Source organism: Fringilla coelebs (assembly GCF_963513975.1).
Source record: "Fringilla coelebs genome assembly, chromosome: 4".
In the NCBI taxonomy this organism is placed as follows: Eukaryota; Metazoa; Chordata; class Aves; order Passeriformes; family Fringillidae; genus Fringilla; species Fringilla coelebs.
Window position 1 is genome coordinate 41308159 of NC_140032.1, and position 27179 is coordinate 41335337.

Here is a 27179-nt window from a genome sequence, read left to right on the forward strand (position 1 = left end):
AGGAACTTTTCATGTAAGAAACATCTGAAAAGTATAAGATAATAAGAAACTTCTGAATTTTGAGTGTTTATATAAGGATGTCTTCTATGATAGTCTAAAAATGGAACTGCATGTACTGTGTGAGAAAGTGAGGTAGGGCCAGAGGTAAAATAGAAACGGAAGGAGTGTCACCTAACTGGATGATTTATTTGAAGTCTTTGAAAGAGACTATGACTATTCATTTTATATCCCTTCATTTAATTCATTTAAACCATGAGAGGAGAGGAAAGTCACCTCTACTCAAAGATTGCACCCCAAATTGCCTTGGCCTCTGAGCCCCCAAAACTTTAAATTTTCCCAGGAAATGTCTCCCTTCTCTTGAATCCCATAAGAAGGCTTATTTCACACATTTTCCTCTTTGCTAAGACTTGCAATATGAGCTTTCATCTTTAAGATGCTGTTTCCTCCACAGATGGTTTTGCAGTGCTTTCCTATCAAACAATTAGTTAGAAGCTCAACAAACAACACTGTGTTTTATAAGCCCTATTTGCGCCTTAGTTAAATAAACCCAACACACGTCTCCAGTGCATTTTTGGTCCTCCTAAATGCCTACATCTTCTTAAATGGTCTTAATCCAAACTCCATGCCTAGAAACAAAACCAAGCAAACAAAAAGATTAGCTCATGAGATAAATGAATTTTGGGTGAAGACGAATGGAGGAGAAAATCAGAAATATGGATGTTTAAGGCAGACTCTCAGCAAGAATGCTGTTGTTCTGATAATTGCTCAAGCTCCACTCTTAAGAATCTGCTGAAGTCAATGTTTTTCACTGTGAGACCACTTTTAATTTACACATATTTAAAATTCATGTTTTATATGGAACTAAACAATTTGAAAGCTATTGAACTGGAAAATCCTGCAGAGGAACACATTGGGGAGTCTATGACTTGAAAAGGTTTAGAAGCAAGAGCCAGCAGCTTAACATATACATTTCTTGAGGTGTTTTTTGGGTGAGAAAGGGCACGTTAAAACTTAATAGTTAGACATCTTTCTTCTGATGGCATTTTGAGTTTTAGTTCATATTTCACCTGGGAACGCCTTTTCTTTCGCAGGTGCCTCTCTTTTCTAAAGAAAAAAATGTAAACAGTGTTCTCTTTCATGCGTTAGCTTTCATTTGTTTCAGTTTCTTAGTTAGCCAACAGCAGCAATAATTTTTTCTATTGATTTTGAAGATGTTCTGTCTAAAAAATTAGGAAGGTGGGTGTTTTTCCCTTTTCTTTCCTTCTTTTCCCCCTTGTGTTTCCTGGAAGAAAAATCAGTCAAAATCTTAAGATACACTCTCAGTTCTGCCCGAGCAGTATGGATAAACCCCTTACCAAGCCAACACTGTGGATCTCCTAGACTCCAAGGCAAATGGCAATTAACAGTTCTTCATAGTTCTTCTTTTTTCCCCACTAAGTCTTGTCAAGATTTACCTGAAGTGCATCATGGTACATTGCTCAGCTTTCATAATGTCAGACCTATTCCTGTGTGTTCTGACACTTGACCCTTTTGCACTGCTCTGAACCAGTTTTCCCTCAGGAAAAACATCCAAGAAGCAGAATTACCAGGCAGTGGTACAGAATTACCAGGAGTCCTACATACCTAAAATAACAAATACATATTATTTATAAATCTGTAATAATATGGAAATATTGTATTCATCTACAGCCTCTGTTATGCTTTGATGCAAGAATAATATTTAAATCTTCTGTGCTACAGTAACATTTTTTCTCCTATCACCATGACACTTTCCTAGTTGCAGCAGTATTTTGGAATAAGTTAAGCACAAAAATTTTTTATCTCAATAAACTTTCTTTTTTGACATATAATGAAAACAACTCTCTATATTTGCATTGAAGTTTAGGCATTGTAGGTGTTTTAGCAAATCTTTGTGTGCATGAGTTTCCTCCCTACTTCTTCCTTCATTTTGATTCTTTGCTGAAAGGAGATATTTTGGTATTAAAAAAAAATTATAAATAAGTAGCTTAAATTGAAGATTTCTTTATGGTTTAGAAGAGGTTTTATTCATACACACACCCACCTCCCCATGATATCAAATGCAAAAGACCTCCAACCCAAACCTTTACTATTGTTTTCAAATTGAAGTTTCATAGCATGTTCGTATTTCTTTCCTAATATTTTGCAGATGTCACAAACCCACTATAGGGCAGTGATGCCTTGATTCCATCTGACTGAAAAGCAAAACCATCCATGAGCAGCACTCCTTTCTCTATTTGTTTGACTTGCTCATTGATCACACTGCTGAAGGGGAGAAAGGATTAAACATGTCTTCTGCTGGGATACACAAAAGTCTTCTGCAGAAGCATTTTAAAAATTCATTCCTACATACACTGCTTTGGACAGCGCCCAAAGCTTTCCTCTTCCTAGCACTGAACAGTGCAAGCATAACTTCCTTAGGTTGGTTTTCTATCTTACTAGAAAAGCTAGAATAATTTTTCTTCCTCAGTGTGATAAAGCAATCCAGGATGTCAATCTGCAATGGTTGTTTGCCATGAGACATATTTTATTTTACTTTTATTTTTGAGAAAATTGCATTAGAAATCTCTTCTCAAGACAACTGACAGTCCTGGATTTGTAATGCTGCTATGCATATCTTCACTGCTGTGAATTTTAATGTAGCAAAATAAGTTTGTCTTCTTTATATATGTATATTTATGCTTCAAGTCTGCAGAAACATCTGTATTTTTTCTCAGATCTTATTCCATAGAAAGATAAAAATGGGAAATATAAAAAAATGCAAAAAAACTCCAAGCCAAAAACACCTATGCTGATGTTTTGAATCATTCTTATTAAACAATTTGACAGCTCAGCTCAGGTGATGACAATTTCTCTGAATCTTCAGTATTTGATATTGATAGGAAAATTTTTATACTAAAAATATAGAGTAAGAGTTGCAGGAGATAACCACATTTACTTGATCTTGAGAAATGTAGAAGTATAGAAGAATTAAAGGGGAGTATAAAAAAGCAATGATGATGATATTGCAATGCAGTCAATGGGGTTTTTTCCTATCTATGGTTTAAAAGGGAAAAACTGGTTTATTCTGATACCTGCTGCAGCATGATAAAAAAAAAATCTCCTTAATATTTATTCCAGAAACAGGCAGTGATTCTAGGAGCAGCTCAGATTTCCTTTCCTCTCTTCTGTACAAGTCATTGCTGCATAAGGGTGTGGTTACAGTGAGAGACAGATCACCCACCCTTTCTGCCCTGCAGCTGCTCATGTTTACAGACACCAGTATGGCCGAAATAAGAACATTTTACTGAATAGTTCAAAGCATCCTGGCTACTAAGAGACATTTTTTATCATTTCATTACCAAAGCACATTGTTATTCCTTAAAATTACCTTGCCCTTGCTTCTTGTCAGCGAAGATGTCTTTGAGAATATCCTTAAGAAATTATTTTTCTTCCCCTTGCACTTCAATTCACAAGGAACAGGTTGGGCAAACACATTTTGTCCACCTGACTCACTCTCCTGTCAAGACTGGCACATCTTAGCTGCCTTTATTAAGGGCTCTGTGGGCACACCTTTGGACAGCTGCAAATCCACCCACTGCAGAGCTCGTTACACAGCTCATCCAGATCCTCTTGTGAAACTTCTCCAGCTGAAGGACATGCTCTCCAATCTCATTTTTAAGTGGAAGACAAGATAATGGAAAATAAGATAATCCCTTCAAACTGGCATCAATATGGTATACAGATGCAACTTCCAGGCACTGGCTCTGGGCCTAGGCTTAAATATTTAAAAATATGAAAACCAGCTGAGTTTACATCATAAAACCAGCAGAAGAATTTTCCTCCCTGAAGCTATTTTTTTAGAATGGTCAGGTTAGGAGAACTGAGACACTGTCTTATCAACAAAATGATAGCATGATGCTCAGTTCAAGACTATTTGTTAAGAACTATACTTTAAACAGAAAGATTATTTTCCTGGTAGTAGAGCATTTATTTCCCTTATAAAACTGACAGAAATATGACCTAATTATGGATTCATATTTTTAGTTACATACAAGGACACTTTTTCTAAATGAATTTACTTCTAATAGTCATTTAAACAGCCACAAGAGGACTAAACCACTATTTTTCTTTTCTACTATCTCCTTTCTCTAATATGTTCAAATTTATTAGCTAGCTTTAGTGCCTACAGTCTTCAAAATGAAGACACAATGGAAACTTTTGCCAAGTCATGTTTATTTTGAGAACAAACACAAAGAGAAATAATGCAATTATTACTTGAGTAACTAGGAAAATAACATATGCTGCTGACACATTGCAACGGTGGGGGAGAAATACTGAAAGCATTCCCTGGTAAAATTGTACAGACTGCTCTTTTTAGCCTCCTTTACTTCACTGTGTAAGGCTGGAAGAGAAAGATTCCAAACTGTTATCTGAGCAAAGTTATGCTAAAACATACCACAGTCCCTAAATTAGAAGCATAATCAGTTCAATATGTCAGAGAGTTGTTGAAAGTCCCTTTAATTCAGATAATCAGAAACTGTTGTTGTAACTACATTGCTTCTAATTTTATTACTGCACTGGAAAGACAATCATCTTCATCTTGGTTTGATCTGTCATCTGTACTTGAATTTCTGCCTGTCTGCCACATCTTAATTAAAAGCTCATTGTCCTTCTAGTGGAAGTCCTACATCAATGTTCTGCTTATATTTCTCATCACATTAATTTCTACTAGCTTGTTCCTTCTGCTTTTCTCAATTATCTCTCTTTAACATTTTCTGTTTTACTATCTTCTGGAGTTTCGCCTTTTGACTTCCTTGTGCTTGTCATCACAATTAGCACAAACCATAGTGACAAGTTTGGACAGAAGCTGAAGAAAAAATACAATCACCCTTAATCAAAAGTAGTCCCCGCCTGTACCAATGATCACATGTTGATTGCATGGAGAAATTTCTTTGCTGGGCAGGGAGCAGCAGGACAAAAGCCACAGCAGATACCAAACAAACTAACAGTGTAACCTTTCACAGAACCTGTAGTCTGAATAATATCTGTCAGAAACAGCCTCTGCTTTGTGCAAAGTTCTGCATTAGAAGGAATATTTCAAAGTTTTTACTGAAGTTGTGAATTTTAATCTAATGGTCTTGGTCAATGTAAACAGATTTTAAATGATAAAGTTTAGCTCTAAATTAAGCATTGGATGTCAGTATTACCCAAACCATTTGCACTGTTTGGGAACATCCCAATAATGAGAGTTGTTGAAAAATTACACTGAAAAGGGGCTTATGTGCTTAACCTTGCCATGGAATTTATATGACCATTTTAATGAAATTATATCGTATATTCTCTATATGTAGTAGAATAGCTGAATTCTGCAAATATTGGACTTTGAATGATTATGTCTGGAACGAAAAGGTTTCTCTCATGAAATAGCTCTTTCTGGAAATCAGGTGGCTTAAAGGCTTGAGCCAGAGATTCCATTCAGATCAGCTGTGGTGACTGATAGTCAGAAATGGCCTTGTCTTTCACTAATTGCCTCAGATCCCATTTATAATACTAATGGGTACTAAATCTGAGAATAAGTTTCAAAACACTGATTATGTTTTCCTTGAAAAAAGTCACTCTTGTCTTTCAATCCTCATTTCTAATAACTTTCTTGTGTGTTCAGTTTTTCTTGCATAACCCACAGTGACTAATCAATCCCTATTAACATGTTTCTTCTTGTTAATATATGGACATGTTATCACATTTTGGTAATGTTATCACATTCAGGCTGGGTCTTGTGCTATTTAAAGTAGGAATCATTCTGTAAAAGGGAAGGTCTTATTGTTTCTGCATGACTTTTAAAAATCCATCAAACATGTATTTCAGTGATCAGTGAATTGAAACTATACACTGGCATAGTGATATTTCCCCACTTACTGTTTAATAATTTCAAACATGCTAGCATTTTTCAACTGCTGTTCATCACTGAATTGACATTTTCAGGGAACTAGTTGCAACAACTCCCAGATCTTTTTTTAATTAAAAGGATCTAATTTAGAGTGTATCTCTACATGTCTACACACATATATTGATATTTACACCTTGAGGTATTTGCAGATATACATAACTTGGTCATTTGAAACTGTGATATTCCTTTAAATGCTTTGGTGGTAGCCTTAAAATGTGATATTCTGACTAATTTTCCATCAGCAAGTTGCCATTAATGTGAAAGCTAACATTTCTAGCAACAGATATATAGACATAACATACCAATGTAAGACAGAGGGAACAGTTTTGCTGAGGTACTTTATTCTTCTAAATTTTCAGAAGCAATTTCATTGCATGGCAGCTCTTTGTGCCTTCTAGCCACTCAGAAATCCATTCGCTGGAGTCTACCCATGCTCTTTTGGATCTTCCTCATGAAACAAATGCAAGAGGTCTACAAATCCTGGTCAGGGCACATTTCATGGAGGCCCAGTAAAGAAGATACTTTCTTGTGTTTTAAGTTGCAGTTATCACAGTGACACTTTGTGAAGACTTAAAACTGAAAGAGACTATGAAACTTTGCACATCTCATCCTTAAACAGCCCCAGCCATCAACAGCAGACAGTATCTAAGATGCAATGTGTAAGGCATAGCTAATAAATAACATATAATATTAAAAATATCATATTAAAAACTGTGTTTAGAACAGCCAGGATTCTGAATTTCTAGCAAAATCAAGATGTTATCTGTAAAGGCATGGAAATGATACCAAATAGGATAAGCAGCAAGTAAATTTGCAAGCCTTGCAGGGCAGAGTAAATTTACAGATGTTTGCAAAGTTCTTAGCTTCAGGTAAAAAAACCAAACCATTAAGCTGAATCTTCTCACTGAAGTAAAACAAAGAGGAAAACAAAAGGTTTTAGGAAAGAGGAGTTCTGTCCCAACAATCAGATAAAATGTAGCAGGGACATGCTCTTAATGTGCTAGGTTAAAGTGCTATTCCCCACCCCCAGAATTTCTTCAGGTGACCTCATACAGTGAAGAAAGTTAATGTAGCTGTTTTTTTGCCAGGAAGTTCACAACATACCTCACAAAAGCCTATCCACTGGTTTCCCTGCAAGGTGTCTATTAGTAGCAAACAGCTGGGTAGTGGCATAATCTTTAATCAACTTGACCCACATAAAGAGAACGAGTGAAATCCAGATTCAATAGAAGAAGTTTATTAATTGCATCAGTCTAACTGGATTATCACTATTTCCTGTAAAAAAAGGAAATTCTGGGGTCATGACAATTACCAAATTAAAGTACGAAAAGGTGTGATCTGCTAAAGAATATCATGGCATGATATCACCAACCCCTTACAGGAACATGTCTACATAGTTCAGCTTTTCCCCTTTTGTGAAATTCACTATTACTTTATTGAATCAACTGTTGCCCACTAAGTTAAGAAAAAGAATCTGCCTCTAACCTACAATCAATGTAACCAACAAAGAAGAAAAAAAGACAAGCATTTTATTTCAGTGTTTGCAAAGTTAGAAAAGTATAAGAAGAATGTGGTGACTAGCCTCTTGAAAGTCAAGGAAACACAATGTATGTTACAACTCACAAGCTGCAAGTGCTTAACCTATTTTTAATAAATATCTCATTGCTCACATTACTAACATCACATAATGTGTTGTGCTGCCAACTTCTAGAAACATCTAAACAAGGCTATTTTTTAATCACAAGCTTTTGTTAGAAATGCTAGGTTTTGGATTTATGCACTAAATTTCAACTACTTCACTTGAAAATGCTAGACACAAACATCTGAAGCAGAAACTGATGATGAGGTCATGCATGCTCAGTGCAAGTACATCTGGAAGTAAGACAAGCCAACAGTCTAAACTATTTCCTTTGAACTTGACAAGCACAGAATGCTTCAAGGAACATAAGCCATGATATGCTTTTATTAAAGTTCCAACCTTTCAATTGTACATAAAAGCAACTGGAAAATAACCTGCAGAGTCAGAGCATCACCTGATGTGAAATACTGCCATCCACTTAAGGACTAGATCAGCCCTCCTACGATGGATCTGTGAAGACCCTGTGGTCTTTGTATTCCCAGGGTTCTTCCTTGGCTGGGATCAAAGCCCAGGTGTACAAATACAGGTGGGGAGCAGATATCATTCTGCAACTCCTTAACAAGCGCTCCTCTTCCCCAGCCTCTATCCACAAACAGCAACATTTTTATTCTGATCCCTGAATGGTGTCAATGAACAATATCCTTTGAGGTTTGCCTACAGGCTCAGTGAGACTAGCTCAGAGAGCTGTGACAGCTTCCCTCTCTGCAGCAAACAAGACGTACAGAAAAACTGCTGCCAGCAGTTCTCTCATTTTATTAAGTAGTGAAGTGAAAAACCTCTCCCTCTGCACATCTTCCCTGCTTTGGCCCTGGAAGATGTCTCCCAGTTCTGCAGGAAATATTTCTAGAAGATCTGCAGCATGAAAAATGCTAAGCTGTGGGAAATAACTAAAGTATCTCTAGGTATGGTTTATGTCAGTACCAGTGAATTGGTCCCTATATGAATACCAAAACCAACCTGAGGTCATGCCAAGTTATTTGCACAAGGACTGCCTGAATCACCCATAGCAGCAGGACTAATGCAGTTCCTGTTTCCTTTATTTCCTCTCACAGGTTATACTTTCAAACAGGCCCTTCAGAGCAGCAAGAGACACAAGAACTGTTTGGTATTTACATTAAAAAATTAAATATACTTTATTAGATTTTTTAAAATGTTTTATAGTAAGCATGAAGAATGTAAGAATCACCACTTCAGCAATTAAAATAATTGGTGAGTAAAAGAAAAAATACAATAATTGTTAGCATGTATTGTCTTAATTTTAATTTTATTTTCAGGCCAGCTGCAAGAAAGCTCAAGGATCAGGTCAGACAGTTGGAATAGTATTTAATCAACCTTGAATATCAGTTGAAAAAGAAAATTATTAGACAGAGAAAATATAAAATTTATCTAGGTTTAGAAAAGCACCAGTTTTCACTGTTTACATTTGAAGACAGGAGCAATTGTATTTAAATTATTTTTCCAGGTACAGTAATTTTTACTAAGAATATTAAGGAATAAAACTCTGGAAGGGCTGTGAGCCTCAAAATATCCATTGATAATTAACACAGATAAAGGAATAAAGAGGTAAGAGAAATCTAAAAAAAGATGACACCAAGTTCCCCAGTTCATAAGGCTGCACAAAAATCTTCAGAAACTCCCAGTTTACCTATATTTTAAAGGCTACTTTGCCTCTAAGTATTACCAGAGAAAAATTCTTAAAGCAAGCTCTAATATATTCTTAAAAGTTGCTGAACAGCATAAACAAATATTTGAAAGCTTAGTTTTCCCTAAGAAATGTGATTCTTCCATTTATACAAAAACAAGTTGATATAAACAGAACCATGACAATTTATATTAGCTGTAGAATTTTCTCTTACTAAACTCAGTTACTTCCAGACTGTTTTGTACTAATAACTCTGTAAACATGCTGTTAATCCAGCATCCTCACATGAAAGAAGTAACAGTGTTATTTCTAACTGGAAATGTCAAGACCAAGAAAAATCTCAGAAATGAGTGGAATATTTATACAACATATTCCAAGTGAACATCACAAAAATTATTTTGGAATGCCACAGGGGGCTTTTCACAGAAAAGTGCTGGAAGAGGCGGGATTTTTTTTCTTGCCATCAGGTCAAATCTAATAGGATAGCCTCTAAAAAACATTTTAATAAAGGTCATACTTGAGCTGTCACAAGCAAGAATTTTAATTAACACCCTAGCAATTAAGTCTGCACATCTGATAGCTTTACAACATAGACAGGAGAACTGCATCAGACAACAAACATTTATTTGCATGGCAATTGCTATGGACATGAGCTCAGGTGTTTTTTAGGTTTTTTTTTCCCCCAGAAAATCGATGATCTCGTACAAAAACTAGGAAATGCAAAGGCGCTCCTGCCCTGGAAGATTTAACTGTTTCCTGTAATCATATCCAGTAGATGAATGCTGTGCCTGTATTAGAAGTTAACAGCATGCCCCAAGAGAGACAGCAGAGGCTGTAAGATCATCTGTCCCAGGGAATGTGTAGAGGATGGGGGAAAGGGAAAGCAGACAGGGTGGAAGTTCTGTCTTTCATGATCATGGAAATAATGTCAGCCACAGGAGCATGTACCAGTCCATAGCTGAACTAGGTCCATGTCTATTTGTGAAGAAAACCCTTCTTGTTGCTAGATTGGTTGGGATTTTTTCCCAACCGAATATAATAAGTAAATACTATATATAATATAACATAACAAAATATAATATCCCAAGCCTTTAAAATCATGGCTGTTACAGAGATGATGAACAGAATGTAAGGTTTGTAACATTTCCCATACAGTTCAGCATGGAATATTGCATCCAACTTTCTTTTCTTCATCTAAAAGTGACACTTCTTTACCTAAAGTGATCATAATTCTAGACACCAGGAAGCCCTTGAGTTTCAAAACTCTGATAGCATGCCTGCATCCGTGTTGCTCCTGAGGTGGAGCAGGCATAGGCAAGCATGGTTGGAAAGCCAGCACCCTGTGGCCATCCTCCATGCAGGGGCACTGGAACAGCCCGTGCAGGGCCCGGAGCAGGAGGGACGTTTCCTGCAGAGTTCACTGCTCACTGAGAGCGCGGCTTCCCCCCCCCCCACCCCCGGTCAGGAGAGGGTCTGTGCAGGGCAGGCACCGGCCCCTCTGCCCCTGCTGCTGTCACCTGCTTGCCCAAGGCAGTTGTCCTGCTGCTGCCTTTGCACCTCCTAGGGAGCAGGACTGAAGCATTAGTAATTTACTATACATAAACTTGTGACGAGTATGCCCCTCACTGCCATATTAAAACCTATCTTTAAAATCCCAGCCTAAAGCCTATCCTAAATCTGAGGAGCAGAAGGATATTGTGTTTTGGTTTTTCCAATTCTTTGTCTATCAGCAACATTCTGGCATGGACTATATTCCTGGAATATTTAAGAATGGAACGCTGAAGACTGTGATCTTTAATAAATTAAACAGAACCAAGGATATTAATAAATGTCCTGTTTAATTCAAGTTAATTCAAAAACACAGTGAATCTATTACTTTTCCTTGTCTGAGTCAATAGAATAATGGCTAGGTAAGTAACAGTCAAGTGTCTGTCAAGGAGAAATTGTGCCTGATCTGGGTACTGGACAGAAAAAAAATACCAGTTTTCAGTTCAATATCAGGTATTAGGGTAGAAAACATCATGTATCTTGACTTTTCTACCTGATGTTATGTAAAAGCTCCAAGAATGCAGTCCAAGCAAAAGCACTGCAAGACACAGGAAAATTGTACTCAAAGATTAATCAAACTGTTCCCTGAAAAGTAAAAAGAAGTATTAGATACCCAATGTAAGTAAGGGCCAGTATCATGCAGCATTTTCATTAATTATTTAAAGCACTTAGAGAGTTCTTTTATTAAATTTGCAGATGACATCCGGCTGAAAAATGCTGCCACCTTGTTGGAGGACAAGTTTAACACAGAGACCAAAATTAGAGAAATGCCTCAGAGGGGAAAAAAACTGTCAGACACCAAGTTCTGACACCTAGGTAGAAATAAACAACACAAGATGGGAAAAAGCAGGTTGAGTAACAGTTCTAAAATCAAATCTGCTGCAGAGTAGACAAGGAAAAGTGGAAGGGAGAAAGGAGAAATTATGATTGCAATCTAAACATGGTAACAGTATCAAGCCATGACAGCAAGTAGTTGTGATGTGTAACTATGAACAGAGCTTGCAAATGGGATGGGGAAAAACACCCAGAGTCTTACTGCTGCTCTTTGTTTTTGGCTACAAGACTGTAGCCTGACTGCTATGTTTTGGTATTCTACACAGACCCAGTCCACTTAGTGAGAGATCAGCATGGAGAAAGCTTCAGGGAAACCTCCCTGCAGCCTTCCAGAAGCTTAAGGTGCTGTATAAAAAGGAGGGAGAGGGACTTTTTATATGGGCAGACAGTGACAAGACAAGGGGCAATGGTTTTACACTGAAAGAGGTTAGGTTTAGATTAGATGTTAGCATTAAATTCTTTACTCAGATGGTGGTGAAAGACTGGAATAGGCTGTCAAGGAGCTGCTGATGCCTCATCTCTGGAAGTGTTCAAGGTCTGGTTGGATGGGGCCCTCAGAATCCTGGCCTAGTGAACTGCATCCCCGTCCTTGGCAGAGGGGGTGGCCCTAGGTGATTTTGAAGTCTCTTCCCGCCAAACCACTCTATTATCAGGAAAGACGCAGAGAAATTGCAAGTAAGTTACAAGCAAGAGAAGACTGAAGGAGCTGGGGTTGTCTAATGTTCTGAAGAAAAGGCTTAGGGGAGATTCCGATAACATGCTCTGCATACATAAAGGTTAGCTGCCACAAGTAAGAAAATAAACAGTTGTCCCTGTTAGTGGTGATTATGAAAAATGTGGAACAAAAGTAATTTATTTTGCAGTACCCTTTTAACTTAATTTCCTTCACAAATCTGAAGTGATTGGAAGATAGCATTTTCATGTAAACTAATGAATTTAAAAAATAATGCTTCTAAATAAAAGAAAAGCTTTATTATCTTCATGTGTATCAGTTTCATAGGGAATATTTCAAGATGTATCTTATACTTAAGTCAGTAAGACAAAATAGTTTAATAAAACAAATCAGCTTGCAAACACATACAGTATCATAGACTAAAATTAAAATCACTATCCACCATCACAACAGTAAATTGCTATTTATGATGACATGAAGTTTAGCACCTGAATGAAAAAAAACAAGTAATTAGTAAAATTAAAATCATTTTGTTTTGATTAATAAGGTCCTTTGATTTTCTTACTATTCCAAGAAAAACAGAAACAAGTATTTCCAGATTTTTTTTCATGCCAAATGTTTTCATTTTCCACTTGGCAGAAGTAAGTTAGGGTAAATTTTGGACATACATTTTGAAAATGATATATGTACTGTGATCTACCAACATTCGGTCTTTCTATTTGTGTTAAACGCTAGCACCATCTACTGGTCCAGAAGGTCCTTTTAAACTTTAGAAAAAGCTGTGGAAAGTGATCCAGCCAAAATGACGCAAAATGATACTGACAGTAACGCGTAGTTTTTCAGTCCCTGTACAGGCAAAAGAAGAGAAAAAGGAAAATATCATCTTGTCATTATTGAAAACATTTGAAAAAAAGGCAGAATAAAATACTAAGTTTCATTTAGGCAGAGATTATATGAAAAGAATGAAAGGCTTAGAGAGTTACAAAGATTTGGGTAATGGACATTATGATCTTCTATTGTGTTGCAACACTAATCTGCAGTGGGAGACACAGAACTTTTAGTTCTAGATCCAATTAGGTACCTATGGATCCTGGATAAATTGGCAAAAAGAACCTGGTATTACAGTGCTAGCATTCAGTGCTTCAGATTCCATTAGAAAACTAACTTCTGCCCTATATGCTAAAATCCAGTAAATTATCTTGTTGTAGACAACCATTGCTGTATCAATTTAAGATCTTTACATTACACTGTAATTACAAAGGTCATTACAATAATAACATTTTAAATAATAATAATAATTATGATGTAATAATAATATTACAATGTAATAATAATTGTAATTACAATACCTGTTGCATTTTTACATCGTTTGTTGAACCTGACCCTAAAAATGTAATGTACTTGCTGATGTATTATTGGGACAACTGCTCATTCCCCTGCTCCACTGAAAGAACTGGCTCAAATGAAAACTGTCTTCAGGCAGTGCCTGGCATCCTGCCTCCTGGCTGTGCTACATTCTTCCTTTACATCCACTGCTCTTCACACAGCTATGGAACTAAAATCTTCATCCCTGTAAAAATTGTTCACAGTTCTTCAGGTTTCTTGGAAAACTTAATATGGCATGGTATCACTTTCAGTTTCATAATGCAATACTTGTAAGGAGGAGGAATCTGAGATACAGCTGTATACAAAGTCATGCTGTTTCTACAGACAGAGGCAAGCAGGAGATATTAGGTGAGAGTCCTAGTTACATTACCTTGATTTCCTTAAATACAAGGACTCCCCACATTGCAGCAACAAGGCCAGGACCCTAAAGAACAAGATTAATTTGTACATTACAGCATTTAATTAAAATTTACTCTGTCTCATTACTGCTCTCAGGGTGGTTGAATTTTGTCTGGATAACACATTTAAGTCTTACCATTCTGTAAAAATAAAGCACTCATGACAAAAGCACAAACTTCACTGAAATATTTACTAAGTAAGATACAATAAAATCTTCATGAAGGGCTAAAGAGTCAAGAAACTGTTGGGCTTTTTTTGTTTTTCTTTTCAGTAGGCACAACTTTTTTCTAAATTACACTGCAGAGTCTGCTCCAGCTGTTACATATTCTTTCAGTAGACTCCAAATAACATGCCTCACTTTAGTCCAAATTAGAGTCCACAATGTTTCCTAACATTTCCTTTATTAGCATGACTAACTACTGGAAAAAGTTTGATTTTATCGCTCAGTATGATATCAAGAGACTGAAACATAGATGTATTTCCTGTATAGCTGGCATCTGGACAAAGCACAAAGCCAGCCAGGGAGACAGGTCAGAGAAACTCCTGATTTTCTGTGATGTTGTTGTAGAGGTTTCCTGGCTAACAGCAAACAGTGATACACAACAGCAACTTCCAGGCACTCTTGGTAATAGAGTTTTCCCCCTGAGGGAGAAATGATCTGAATTTTCATCTCTGATGAGAAAATATCTGAACATGAAGCAAAACCTCGCTCTGTTAATGCTTTGCATTAGAGCTGTTCTGAGAAACACTTGACAGATGTTTGGCCAGCGACCTTCCTCTCTTCATCCTCAATGCAGCTGATGGGACACAGAAATAAGCAGCAAACAGTGTCTCATGCTGAATATATGTGTGGATCCTGTTTCCTAGAGACTTTGCTAACTATTATTTGAGGGTTTTTTTCACTTTATAGATAATGTGTGCTGTGAGAGGAATGCACTTTAAAAAAATGGAACAAAGTGTTAAAGGGATGTGATGAAAGTAAAGGATGTCTCTAAAAATTTTCTCCAGAATGAAATAAAGCAGCTGTTCTAAACCTGTTGTCCAGATAGGCAGTTTCTCATTAGTGCTTCCTTATATTTTTCATTTTGTGATTTTACATCCTTGCCCTTTAGGCATACTGATAACTAAATTACTAAAACTGCTTTCCATTAATCCTTCAATTTTTAATTAGAATGATCCCAAGTTTTTTTTTTCATTGCGTATTGCAGAGTAAATTTTGACTTACTGCATCTTGAGGCAAAGCTTAATCCCTATTAAAGCTGTTTCATTAGTTTGCTTCCAAAATTCAGCTGTTAAGTAAAACTTTGGTCTTAATATTTATTAACTCTCATTTGTCACCTTTGTGTTTCCAACTAGTGCAGTGTCAAGAGAGTAAATGCAAATTTTATTTTTACCTAGTAATTGGAATTTATGCTTTAAAGGTATATCATAAACAGGAATAAAACAGAGACAGAACAGGCCAACCTATTTTCCACACATTTGCATAAGAACATTATTTTCAGTAGTACATAATCTGTTCTGTTTGTCCAAGAACTGTAAAAAGAAAAAATGACTTAAGCAAGCAAAACAGCTACAAAAAAATTCAAAAACGTCCAGACCAAAATATACTTCCTGGGATGAAAGCACAAAAAATTCTTCTTATAACCACTTCAATCAAATAGTTAATATTGATATAATTCTGTTTACAAAGCTTTGGCTTTTACATAACCTGAAGACTCACCCTCTCAATTCATCTGGTTTTTCTTATGCTTTACATTGACCAAGATGGTGCTTGTCACAAACATTCATGTTCCTAAAAAACCAAAGACTAGTGCAGACAAGCAGAGGAGGCACTGCATAATTTTGACTAACAATGCTCTAGACCCATCGTAATTTCAACTGAATTCCAAAGGCAGAAGCGTAAAAAACCCATTCACCTTTAATTCTAGTTAGAGATTTTATTTTTTATATACTTACTGCAGTAATTATTGGAAAGCTGACGACAGCACTAAGATAGTGATTGGCCAGGAACCAGCAGCAACTGGCTATTGCCCAAAGCACACCAGAAACAAACCCTAGAAAAATAAATCCCAATCAAAAACATGCATAGCAAGACACGGGCAGCAGTTTGTGGAAGTTTTATACTTATAGCATAATACAGCAATTATATCTAAGTATTTTAGTACATTAACTACTTTAACAAGCTGGCTCTGGCAAACTAAACCAAAGCTCAAAGGATGAAAATCAGCTACTCCAACTGAAGTAGCAAATTCATTTAAGCTTATTATTTTCTGGGCAATGTGCTCTCCACTCTGGCAATCAGTTTTTGAAAATCTCCAATGTCACTTTGCTCTCATTTCAGATTAGAACAAAAGTTATCACTGCCTCCTAAACTTTATTAATTAACCTAATAGTGCTCTTCCAAAAGAGACAAGAAGTCAAATGAAGGTACTTAAAAGGTGAACCACAATTCCAACATACAACTTGAACTAATCACTGCAAAAAGGTAGCTGAAATGAAATGCTGATTTAAAAAACAGTCATACCTGGCAATATGGCTTGGGGATAAACATAAGGGTTATTCTTCCTGACAGCACAATAGATCAAAAAGTAGATGGTACTTGTAAGAAATATTCCACTGAAGTGTGCAAAAACATAATCTAAATCTGAAAGAGAAATTACAAAATGTTAGTAAAAACACCAGTTATTAACAAAATTATATTCACCAATAACATTTATATAGACAAAAATGCAGAAAGGTGCTACTCCTAAGAATTCAAATTCAAATCTCATTGTGCTGAACACAGCTGCCAGTCTATGGATGCATAAATCATGACACCTATTAAACATGAACTAAATGCTGTGTTGACTTTTTACAGGCTTCTCAACATTTCTATGAGCTGTTATTTTCAGAACTCTATTACATATTCCTGAATTAACTTAATACAACCTTGAGAAAATCCTCAGGTGAGGCTACAAAAGCTCAGGTGGGGATTTTACATAATTGTAGATGGTCAAGAGAAGTTGTAATTATGTTCCTGTATTCCTGAATCCTTGTTTTGCTCTGTACATTTAAGGGCAAGACAACTGCACAGACTATGCAAGCTAGATATATAGCTCAGTTTTGTCCTTTTTTAATCTTGAAGGATGTACCATAATTTTGATCGCTATAATTATGAACAATAACAAATCCTTTATGGATTTTGTACGTGCTAAGAGAGTATTTCCAACACAGTAAAGCAGAAGCATGTAGCAAGGTGATCCTTGTCTCCTTGGAGCTATAAATTCTCAACAGGAAAGGCAGCTATGGTAATGACAACATCTGTTTTGCCTGGCTGGGGAATACATACATTGCAGTATTCAAAAGAAATTGTATATGACAATGGTGACATTATGTGTTCTCAGCAGAGCTTTGCTCTTGCTTCAGGCATTACCTGATAGAGTATACCCTAAACCTTAAGGAAAATGTTTCTGGAGGAAAGTTGTTGGAAAATGGCAACTAGGCTTATGTTAAATGGTTTCAATTTAAAAAACAACATGGTTTTAATTACTTATGTTGCCACATATCTGCTCTCCTCATCTGTTATGATCAGTCTTCTCTTCCTTTACTGTTGCTGGCAATTGGCAAGCTCATGTCCTCATCCCCCATTCATACAAACTCTGTATTTTGAGAATGCTAGTATTAAATGCTTTCAGAAACAGTTAAGTATGGTAGTCTTTGAGCTGTTTCTCAGTGTTTTTTATGGTGTAATTTACCTCTGAGAAAAAGGGAGTGCTAGGGCTATGATTATGACAACAACTAAAGTAGTGCAGAACTGATAAATTGTCATGGTATATTTTCAGGCATATCAAGAACTTCACCCCATGCCTTTAAAAAAGGAGGAGAACACAATGATGAAATGAGTAGAAGCGATCTATTAGCCTTTACCAAACTGGCTTGCTCCTGTGTATACAGTGTCATTTCTTCTTCCATGGTCCTTGATGTAAAGTACTGGTACAAAACTGGAACCATAGAGTATTCCAGCCACTACAGCCAGGCTACAGCCTCTTTAAAAGAACAAAAATGGGAGAAAATAGCCTTGCATGAGTTAAGGAAGCAGAGAAGACATGTAACCCGGTACTGCAGGTAAAAACTGTGCATCATATAAAAATTGCTAGCCATAAAAATAAAACATTTTAGCACATTTTTATTTTCTGGCAGAGAAATGGTTCATGTAGTTTCCCTCTACTTTGTAGCCAAACAACACAGACAATTCCTGCTGCAAAAGCCAGAAATCTAGATTAATGACATGGGAAATTAAATAACTAGGATTTCCTAAAAGCAGAGCTAGGGGACAACAAACAAAAATTCAGTTTAAAATGCTCCCACCCTCACCTTTTTTGTTGCCATCTATATATTCTTTATAACTTCCCAGCTTCATTGACTCTTCAGTCTGCTTCTCCATCTCCAGATTGCTGTGCTCTTGGCAGTCTCCACTCCCCACACTGGCTTCTTGTTAGCTTGCTTCCACTTTGAAGCACTTTTACTGTCTCCTTACCATACTGCCATGCCTTCTCCAGCTGTATTCACTTGGAAACCACACCTGGAAGCATGTCATTAGCACAGGCTTCTTCTATGCTAGAGTGCTAATCAACTAGGTGCTGAAACCCAACTCTGTAATTCCTGAGTTGATATTGTTATTTCCTCTGCCAAGTGGTATTTTTCACACTACTACCTAATACTTGATTGCTAAGATTAGACACACTCAACAGTGCCAATGGAATAATCTAAATAGCTGCACAACTATTCATATATAGATTTGCATACTACACTTGTATGTAAAAACCTGTTATTTATTGTGTGACTTTGCTAGAAAACCACAACTTCTGCTCTTACACTGCGTTTAACTACTTCCTCTGGCTACTTTCTATGCATCAGCAAAAACTGTTAGCAACTTACATGAGTCTCCTTTTTGCTGGAGAAAGTTTGTTCACCCATGAGTCCTCAGTGGTCTCTTCAGAAACATTTATAGACTGCAAAAAACCAAGAGTTTCCATGCAAATTTAGTTTAGTTTGATTTCTTGTGCAATTTTTTTAACGTTCAATTTTTTAAAAGCATTTTCTGTGATTCAGTCTGGTAGACTGGAACCTCTAGTGAGCACTGAGCACAGCTAGAAAACTGTCAGAGCTCTCTGTTCAGGTAGCCACTGAGCTCCAGCAGGAAGGTACAATGGTAGGAGGAGCCTGTGGTTCTCCAGCTCTCCTTGCATACTTTGGGCTCCCTAAGGAGTGACAGCCAGTCCGGTAACCCACAATGGCCTCCAGCCTGTGCCACAGCTGGTGATGAGAGTCAGCAACTCTTGACAGTCTCCTGGCTCTGCAACAGGGCAAAAACCTGGCCTTTCACCTAAGCACCCTCACAGCTTTACAGCTAATGTTTAATTAATCTTTTCATATAAGACAATAATACACTCTTCTACATAATCTCCATCATAATGAAGAAGGACTTTCTAAGCCATCTAAAGCTGACAAGAAAGAACACTTGGGAATACCTTTTCTGTTGCTAATATCCAAAATGGGATCCAAAATACACAGATTAAGATACAATCAGTACATATTTATGTTGTTTTATGTAGTCTACCATAAATCCTAGCAAAGCTGACTAACAAACACATTTTTTGTTTTTAAATGGATATTTACTTTCACTGCTGTAAAATAACAACTGTAGAGTACTTACACTTTCTCTCAGTAAAGGTGTGCTTTCTAATGAAGCTGAAGAACTCTGGACTTCAGTTTTTATAAAAAGAAATATGACAGCACTCAGAAGAGAAAAATACACCAGTAAATACCATGTCAGTTATAAGGACATAACATTTAGTGTCCAGAGACAAAAGTTTTATTTGGAGGCATATTCCTTTGTTTTCATGATTACCCTAGAGTCACTGCAGTATATTTAAAAATGCAATTGCTTTAAAGTCATAACTTACTATGATTATATACACATATATGTAAAAAAAAAATGTAATAATTTAAAGTTATTAATTTAACTTAGCTAAAAGATAACCTAATTGAAAGTAAGTAAATAAATCAGTTTTTGTATCACTTTATAGATCTTTCTTTTTAAGTAATATGATTGAAACATCTTTTAACAGTGTGTAGTTACAACCGCATTAACAACAGATGCTTTAGCTAACAGTGCCCTTTTGTACCAAACTACACACAAATGGAACACGTTTGAAAATTCTATATGGAACAGTTGAAACCTGCATAGAATTGCCTCTATATTAATGAAAAAATACTAATTTTTAGTCTTCATCATATGTAAGAAATGGGATACTGCTACTACAGGGCCTTGGGAGCATACAGAAGGAAAAGGGATATTGCTCAGTGCTTCTCAGTGCATTAAGTGAATAAAATGGAGAAAAAAGGGTAATATTAACTCTTAACCCTGCCTCCAGGAGACCAGGTAAATACATGCAATCAGAACTCGAAGGATCTGTTTTTTACATTTATGAAAAACATTTTAATGATCTAGGAATTTCTTCTCCTAGCTGTAAACAAAATATTTCCATTTGAAGGATTAATTTCTTACTGATGGAGTAAGCATAGTTATACAAGGATGTAAGTTTCCTCCAGAGGAAACATAGAGATTTCACACAAGAAGCTGAAATGAAAAGCCTGCTTCTGAGCTCCACAGAACAACATGCACAGGCTTTGTGCAGTTTGCCAGGGAAACATGTCTGCTCACAATCCCTCTCCCTGTTGGTCACTCCTCCATGATATCTCAGAAAGAGGAAGCAGGTGGTGAGCTGCATGAATCCATCAGGCAGGGATAGCAGAACCACTATTTTCTCAGTACCTCCCAAAATCATGTGCCACATGTAACAGGAATGCATACAAAGCTGCAGACTCTCAGAAAAGAAGAAAAGCGGAAGCCAAAACCATGAATCTAAGGCAGAAGCTCTGTCCTACCAGTCAAAAATGGCTTATTTTCAGGTTCTTAACACCCTCCTTTACTGAAAGGCATCCTGTTAATCTTCTGCCAGCATGCTTACAGTAAGCCCTTAGGATTTATGGCCATCTTCCCAGCCACCCTGCTGGAAAGCCAGAATACTGATACATAACAAAGATCTGCTTTCCTCTGTGTTTGGACCAAAACTTATGCATTCATACAAAGAGCAAACAAGCAAAAAGAAAGAATAAAGTACTTCCAAAGATCCTGAAGGAAGACACTATGTGGGATTTGGTAGTGTGGCTCAAGACTTACTGATGCAGAGCTATTACAAACAGGAAAACATGCAAAGGTTCTGGCCTTTCATAGACCCCAAAGTACCAGAGAAGGGGTTCAGTGGCATATTCTATTATTATGAGATTAAGATTTCTACCCCTGAGTGAAGTGAGATCAGAAATCTGAGGTTTTCTCAACAAGATCCTTTAAATCGTCTGACAGGATTTGGGGAAGTCAACCATTAGCATAACCTAACTAAGGAGGCAATCCATGCATCTCTGTTTTGCCTTGAACATGCCTACCAACATAAAAATTTATTTTTGTGTTTATGGATAGCCATTTCACCCCTATACTGGATAACATGTATGTTTCTACATGAACACTGACCAGCTAGGTATGGATAGCTCACGAATTTGGAAGTATATTGATTTGCCAAAGATTATTCAATATATTTGTTCTCTTGTTAAATAATCCTGGTGGTTGGTTATTAAACATGTATTTTACATAACAGATATTAATTATAAGAATCAATTTCTACCTTATAAGTGAAAGTCCAGCTCCAATATAATTTAAGATTGGTCTTGATACTTCTTCCGGGTCAATTCCAAACCAACCAAACCTGAAACATTTAACCAGTTTCACTTAGATACACTGCCTTTATACAAATAGTTAAATTATAACCTGGTCTTTGAAGCCTTGACTCCTGTAAATAATTCTGCCTAAGTATGTATTTTCAGTATTAGATCAGTGCTTCAGTTGGCTTACAAAAAACAACCTTTAACTTAACATGCATTTTAAAAATATATATATTTAAAAACTGAAGTTATTTTATCATACCAGATTGCAGAAGAAAAAAATACAAATATGTACTAGTTTTACATTAAGAAATTCACCATTTATGGAAAAAAATACAAATATGTACTAGTTTTACATTAAAAAATTCATTATTTATCTACTCAATCACACCACTGGGTATTCTTCTTTCTATTAAAACAGAGGAAATACAAAAAGCTAAAACAGTTAACCTGAGTACTTTCCACTAAGAAGGAAAGAGTTTTAATACATAGGATAGTGGTAGACTTGGCAGTGTTACATTAATGGCTGGAGTTGATGATCTTAAAAGGTCTTTTCCAATCTGAATGACTCTATGATTCTACAGGTGAGTTTTCACTTATTAATGAAGACTTGGCCACATTAATGATGATATTAATTAATTAATGACTTAAGATTTAAAACATACTTACCTTGAACTTGCCCATCCTGTCAGCAAATTAAAAGAAGCCCATATCAAAAGACCAAGAGCTAAGCCAATCGTTTTAACAATAGGGACAACTGTAACATTGCCTGAAATACAAAAACCAAAACTGAAATCAGTTAAAAAATAGAATGTGATCTTGCATATGTTTACTTTCAGTTCTGTGCCTGGTTGGAAGGCAAAGAAATCTAGGAAGTTACAAGGCAGTAAAAAACAATATTTTCAAAAATAAATACACTGAACATAGACTTTTCCTCCATATAGTTTTAAATGTTATTTTTGGTGCGAATTTGCCTCTTATAAAATAAGCATAATGAAACAGTATTTACTATACGGGTACAGTTCCATTAACAGTGAGGCTTTAAAGAAATGAATAACTATTAAATAACTATCTTATATATGGAAAAGTTTCAAGAATTGGAATCTCTTTATCCTTACCTGTAGCCCACACAAAACCTCCAACCATAGCCAGGGGCCAAAACCGGGGGCAATTCTGGATTAAATTGACCACCAAAGAAACTATCCATATGGAGGCACAGAGAATCCACTGGAAGAACATGCCTGGAAAAATCAAATGCACACAATAGGGAATTTGTAGAATACTGCATGTGTGAATCTCTTAACAGTTTATGTTTATCTTTGATACACTAGTAGAGAAAAAAATCAAAAACGTGGCCACTGCCATTATGAATGCCAGGGAACCTTGTTACAATTTATTCAAGGGATGTATTTTTAGGGTGGGTTATAATTTGGTTAACCTTCTCCTTATCAAGCATTTTTCCTACAGAGTTGCAAAACACACTTTGCTGGCCAAAGTTTACAAAAGCCCTAATTCCTGAACACATGGAAATTTTGATGGACTTCTGACAAAGATGATATTCAGTTGCTGTAAACTTCTCCCACCACTACAGTAGCTGCTAACACAGAGGACTGCACAGGATGAGACTTTCTCAAAGCTCAAGCTTTTTCAGTTATTCTGGACACTGAGAATGGTTGGTGACAGATCTCTTCTACCTCTGTACATGCTTGATGGGTCAATTAGGGAGACCCGTTAACCTTATGCCCAAGCTTGTTTTGTTAGGGTCATATTTGGCATAAAGAGCAGCGGCTATATCCAGCCTGCAATGCAGGTACCATATTGCAATAACATAATGGCAAATTTACTCATTTACAGATCTGATAATTGGTTATGCTTCATATAAACAAGAAAATTTAACATAAACCTAGTAAAGTGACAATATTCCAAACAGGAAATAGGAATGATTGTTTCCTCTTACCAAGCCAGCAAATAAAATTACTAAAATTTCAGTGTTTGCTTTTATGTTAGGTGCACAATTCAAAGGCAATGCTCCAAAGTCCAATAACTTTCACCTTATTTATAAATAACACTTTATGTATCCCAGAATCCCCACAAGAGTAGAACAAAGAACATTTCACCTTCCATTGTGAAATTCTCATGAAATGTACATCATCACTGTCAAAGTGCACAACTTATAAAAAGGCCCTTCTCGAGATATGCCACACCCCGAAGCAGTATGACTGCTTTATACCCTAAGAACAGCAGACAAAATTAAACATACTTTCTGGATTAAGGCTGTGATGATGGCCTCGAGTAATTTGCTGGTAAAATATTATTTTTTTAAGCAAAAATAGCCAAAGAAAAGAATATAATTAAGTTTACCATCACCAGTATCAAACTTCTTGACAGGCACAAAGTTTGTCCCAAACAGAAGGACAGCTACTGTGGAAGAGGTAAAACCAATAGCTAGATCTGTTCCATTGCTGATGTTAGCAGCACTGTAAGCTTTCCCGATATTCATCTTTGTTCTGAAGGTGTTCCTTTTTGTGGCGTTGTTTTGCTGCAGGTCTGGACAGAATCTGGAATCAAAGAGTGGAATTAAGTATGTGGACTATTAATTAATACCAACCTGGTTTAGAAATCTGATACTTAAAGGACCCTACTTATCAATCTCAAAGCTGCTATGAACTGCAAAGAGGTAAATGTAGAAAAGCTTAATGTAGAACCCCACATAAAACCTGACATAAAACATTAACAAAGTGACTTATGAACAGTTAAACAAAGAAACCCCCAATATTGTATATTTTACCTGAAGACACAAGAATGTAGAGGTGCACTCAAAGATTATGGGGACTTGAATCTGTGGGGGCTATGGGAAGCACTGATGCTTTAGTGAGATGCTATCAGAATATTCCTTATTCACGTAGTCAAAGGGTGGGGAGAGGGGTCACAACGGGGTGCATCAAAAATGGGGTTAGACAAAATCTCAACTGGCAGAAGCATTTACAGCAGAGCCATTGTCAAGAAGTCAGGAACAGGTGCAGAGATTCTATAGGTGCCACAGTGAGATCAGTATGGAATCATAAGATAACCACAGGGACTGCTCTAGCTGATACTAAATATGAATAAAGGTTCATTTTTCTGTGGGGAGCAAAGGGAGAAGCTAGCTCTAAAATTTCTTTGTTCATTCCACATAAGTATAGTAAGAAAGGCAAAGATCATTTTAATCCCAGAATATCTCTTTTTTTAATAGTGAGTCATCTTGAGGATACACTCAACAGATGAGCCACACATACACTTTTGATATGGAGCATCACTTTGACAGAAAAGGTGTCTCTGAGATTAACCACAACAATGTGATCTTTGTGTACATAACTTTCCAAAATTTGGGACACTTTGTTACAAATTTGGCTAAATTTCACACCTAACTTTCAATTCCATTTCAAATCCTTCAAGAGAAAGCTTAATTAAACAAGGCCTGAAGCAACCTGCTCTTTGATGACAGCACTGCTTTAAGCAGGGAATTGAACCAATGACCTACAGAGATCCCTTCCAAGCTAAATAATTCTAATATTGTAGGATCAAATGTCAAGAGCAAATAATAAATTGTCACACAGCATTAAGCTTTGTTTTTTCTACATACTTTCCACATCAGAGAGCTTCTTAAGAGTTCACTAAAAGCCTCTTCTCTTCAATCCCATGTTATTGCCAGATGGACTTGCATATGTCCCTCCAAAGACTTAAGAGGTAACAAATGCCAAAACCAGAACAAATGCCAAATGCTGAAGCTGCTATGCTCTTAAAGCATAGTGGTTGTATCTGAAACTCAAGCAAAGGCAACTGGAATTGATACTGTTATTGAAGACTTTTTTTCCATGACATTGCCCTTCCCGAAAGGCACTTCAGGATTCCCAGCAGCAGAAAAAAATACAATTTTGCTGTTGGATGTTGGAATTTTGTTGGCACACATTGCTCTTTTCCTACTAAGTTCATTGGTTCACCCCACTGGAGTGTTGTGCTCTGCATTTCCACAATTCCCTCAGAAATATGACACCCACAACAAACCATGATGCTCACTTACTGCAACAGCAACGCACACTGCGATGTCTGCAGAGGAACAAAATCAAGAGGCCCTGTCTTTGAGAGCCTCCACCTCAATGGTGAACCAAAATGTTGCTAAGATTCCAAAGAACTTCTCTGCTAATTAAGTGGGGTTTTTAAAAATGTTGTGTGTCGTACTGACTGTTTATTTGCACATTTCACCTATTATCCATTTACCATTAAGGGTGGATACTTTCACTCTTAATTTTAAGACACTCCTATGGGCTCCAAGGTGGCTCAGTTCAATATGCCCAGGTGACACCATAACCCTTGCTCTAGCAATGTAGCTTTGCTTCCCTGGGGCGAACTCTTTAAAAAAAAAAAAGACGTTCTTCGGGCACTGTTTTCTCCGAGCGCTATCACGGAACAAGGAAAACCCTCAGCTCCACCCGGGCCTCTGTGGCTTCACTGACGCCACCGCGCCGGGGCAGGCCCGGGCTGCGGGCGGGACCCGGCCCAGCCCTGGGCCCCGACCCAGCCCTCGGCCCCGACCGCTCGGCACCGCACCCCGAAGGGATACCCGAGACCCCGCTCCAGCCGGACGCCTTCCTTCCCCCAGCGCCCTGGGCTCAGCGCCAGGCGGGTTTTAGGGCGCTCCGCTCCGGAGCGGAAGGCGGCCGGGACGGGCCCATACCGACGGATCCACGGTCCCGTCCCTCCGTACGGCCTCGGCTCCGCCGCCCGCCCGCGCCCACCCCCGCCGGGACCCGCACAGCCCCAGAGCCGCTCACCGCGGCCGCCCACCGGCGCCGGCACCGCCCCGCGCCTCGGCCCGCCTCCATCCGCCCGCCTCCGGCCGCTTCTGCCCACTGGCCTCTTCTTCCCCGTCCGGGAGCGGGGCGGAGGCGAGCGGTGGGCGGTTTTCTACTGTCTTTGTCTCGCCGCCATGGCGGCTTCCCGTCTGGCGAGGGAGAATCTCTGAGAGAAACTTGAATTAATGCACTCATGTGGTGATTGGTAAAAGCGCCTTTGGTCCTCCCGGCTGTAAGCGCGCGGATGAGACAGTTCCCTTGCTAGTGGAAGTGCACAGGCTGTGGACTCCACAGGCCGGTGGGTGTGACCGTAACTGAAGAATCACAGAATCAGTCAGGTTGGGAAAGACCTCTGGAGATCATCGAGTGCAACCTGTGACCTAAGATCACTATGGCAGCTGGACCGTGGAGTGCACTTAGTGCCACATCCTGTCTTAAGCACCTCCAGGAACAGTGACTCCAGAATCTCCCTGTGTTCATTCCAGTGTTTAATCACTTGCTCTGTGTGTCACATCCCG

The 27179-nt window shown here is 37.6% G+C and overlaps 1 protein-coding gene across 3 annotated transcripts; it reads right to left on the reverse strand.

Moving 5' to 3' along the window:
* Nucleotides 1-12616: 12616 nt before the first annotated feature.
* On the reverse strand, nucleotides 12617-26718 carry TMEM144 (transmembrane protein 144). 3 transcript variants are annotated; one of them, XM_084203809.1, is made up of 12 exons: nucleotides 26641-26718; nucleotides 24191-24387; nucleotides 22948-23070; nucleotides 22499-22598; nucleotides 21793-21873; nucleotides 19764-19845; nucleotides 18986-19059; nucleotides 17975-18093; nucleotides 16593-16712; nucleotides 16025-16122; nucleotides 14040-14093; nucleotides 12617-13129 (listed from the first exon to the last, which is right to left on the reverse strand). In XM_084203809.1, exons 2-12 carry the CDS (start codon nucleotides 24327-24329, stop codon nucleotides 13046-13048), a joined length of 1074 nt encoding a protein of 357 aa, XP_084059935.1. In that variant the 5' UTR covers nucleotides 24330-24387; nucleotides 26641-26718; the 3' UTR covers nucleotides 12617-13045. The 3 variants fall into 3 exon arrangements, with proteins under 3 accessions (XP_084059935.1, XP_084059933.1, XP_084059934.1); XM_084203807.1 differs by lacking the exon at nucleotides 26641-26718 and adding an exon at nucleotides 25890-26171; XM_084203808.1 differs by lacking the exon at nucleotides 26641-26718 and adding an exon at nucleotides 25452-25559.
* Between the last annotated feature and the right edge of the window lie 461 nt (nucleotides 26719-27179).

Coding starts and splice junctions, on each gene's coding strand:
- TMEM144 (XM_084203809.1), bottom strand. CDS start 24,329: ATGAATATCGGGAAAGCTTACAGTGCTGCTAACATCAGCAATGGAACA. Junction 22,599..22,947: donor AGGTTTTGTGTGGGCTACAG/GTAAGGATAAAG, acceptor TTTGTATTTCAG/GCAATGTTACAGTTGTCCCT. Junction 19,846..21,792: donor GCTGGACTTTCACTTATAAG/GTAGAAATTGAT, acceptor TTCTCTTCTGAG/TGCTGTCATATTTCTTTTTA.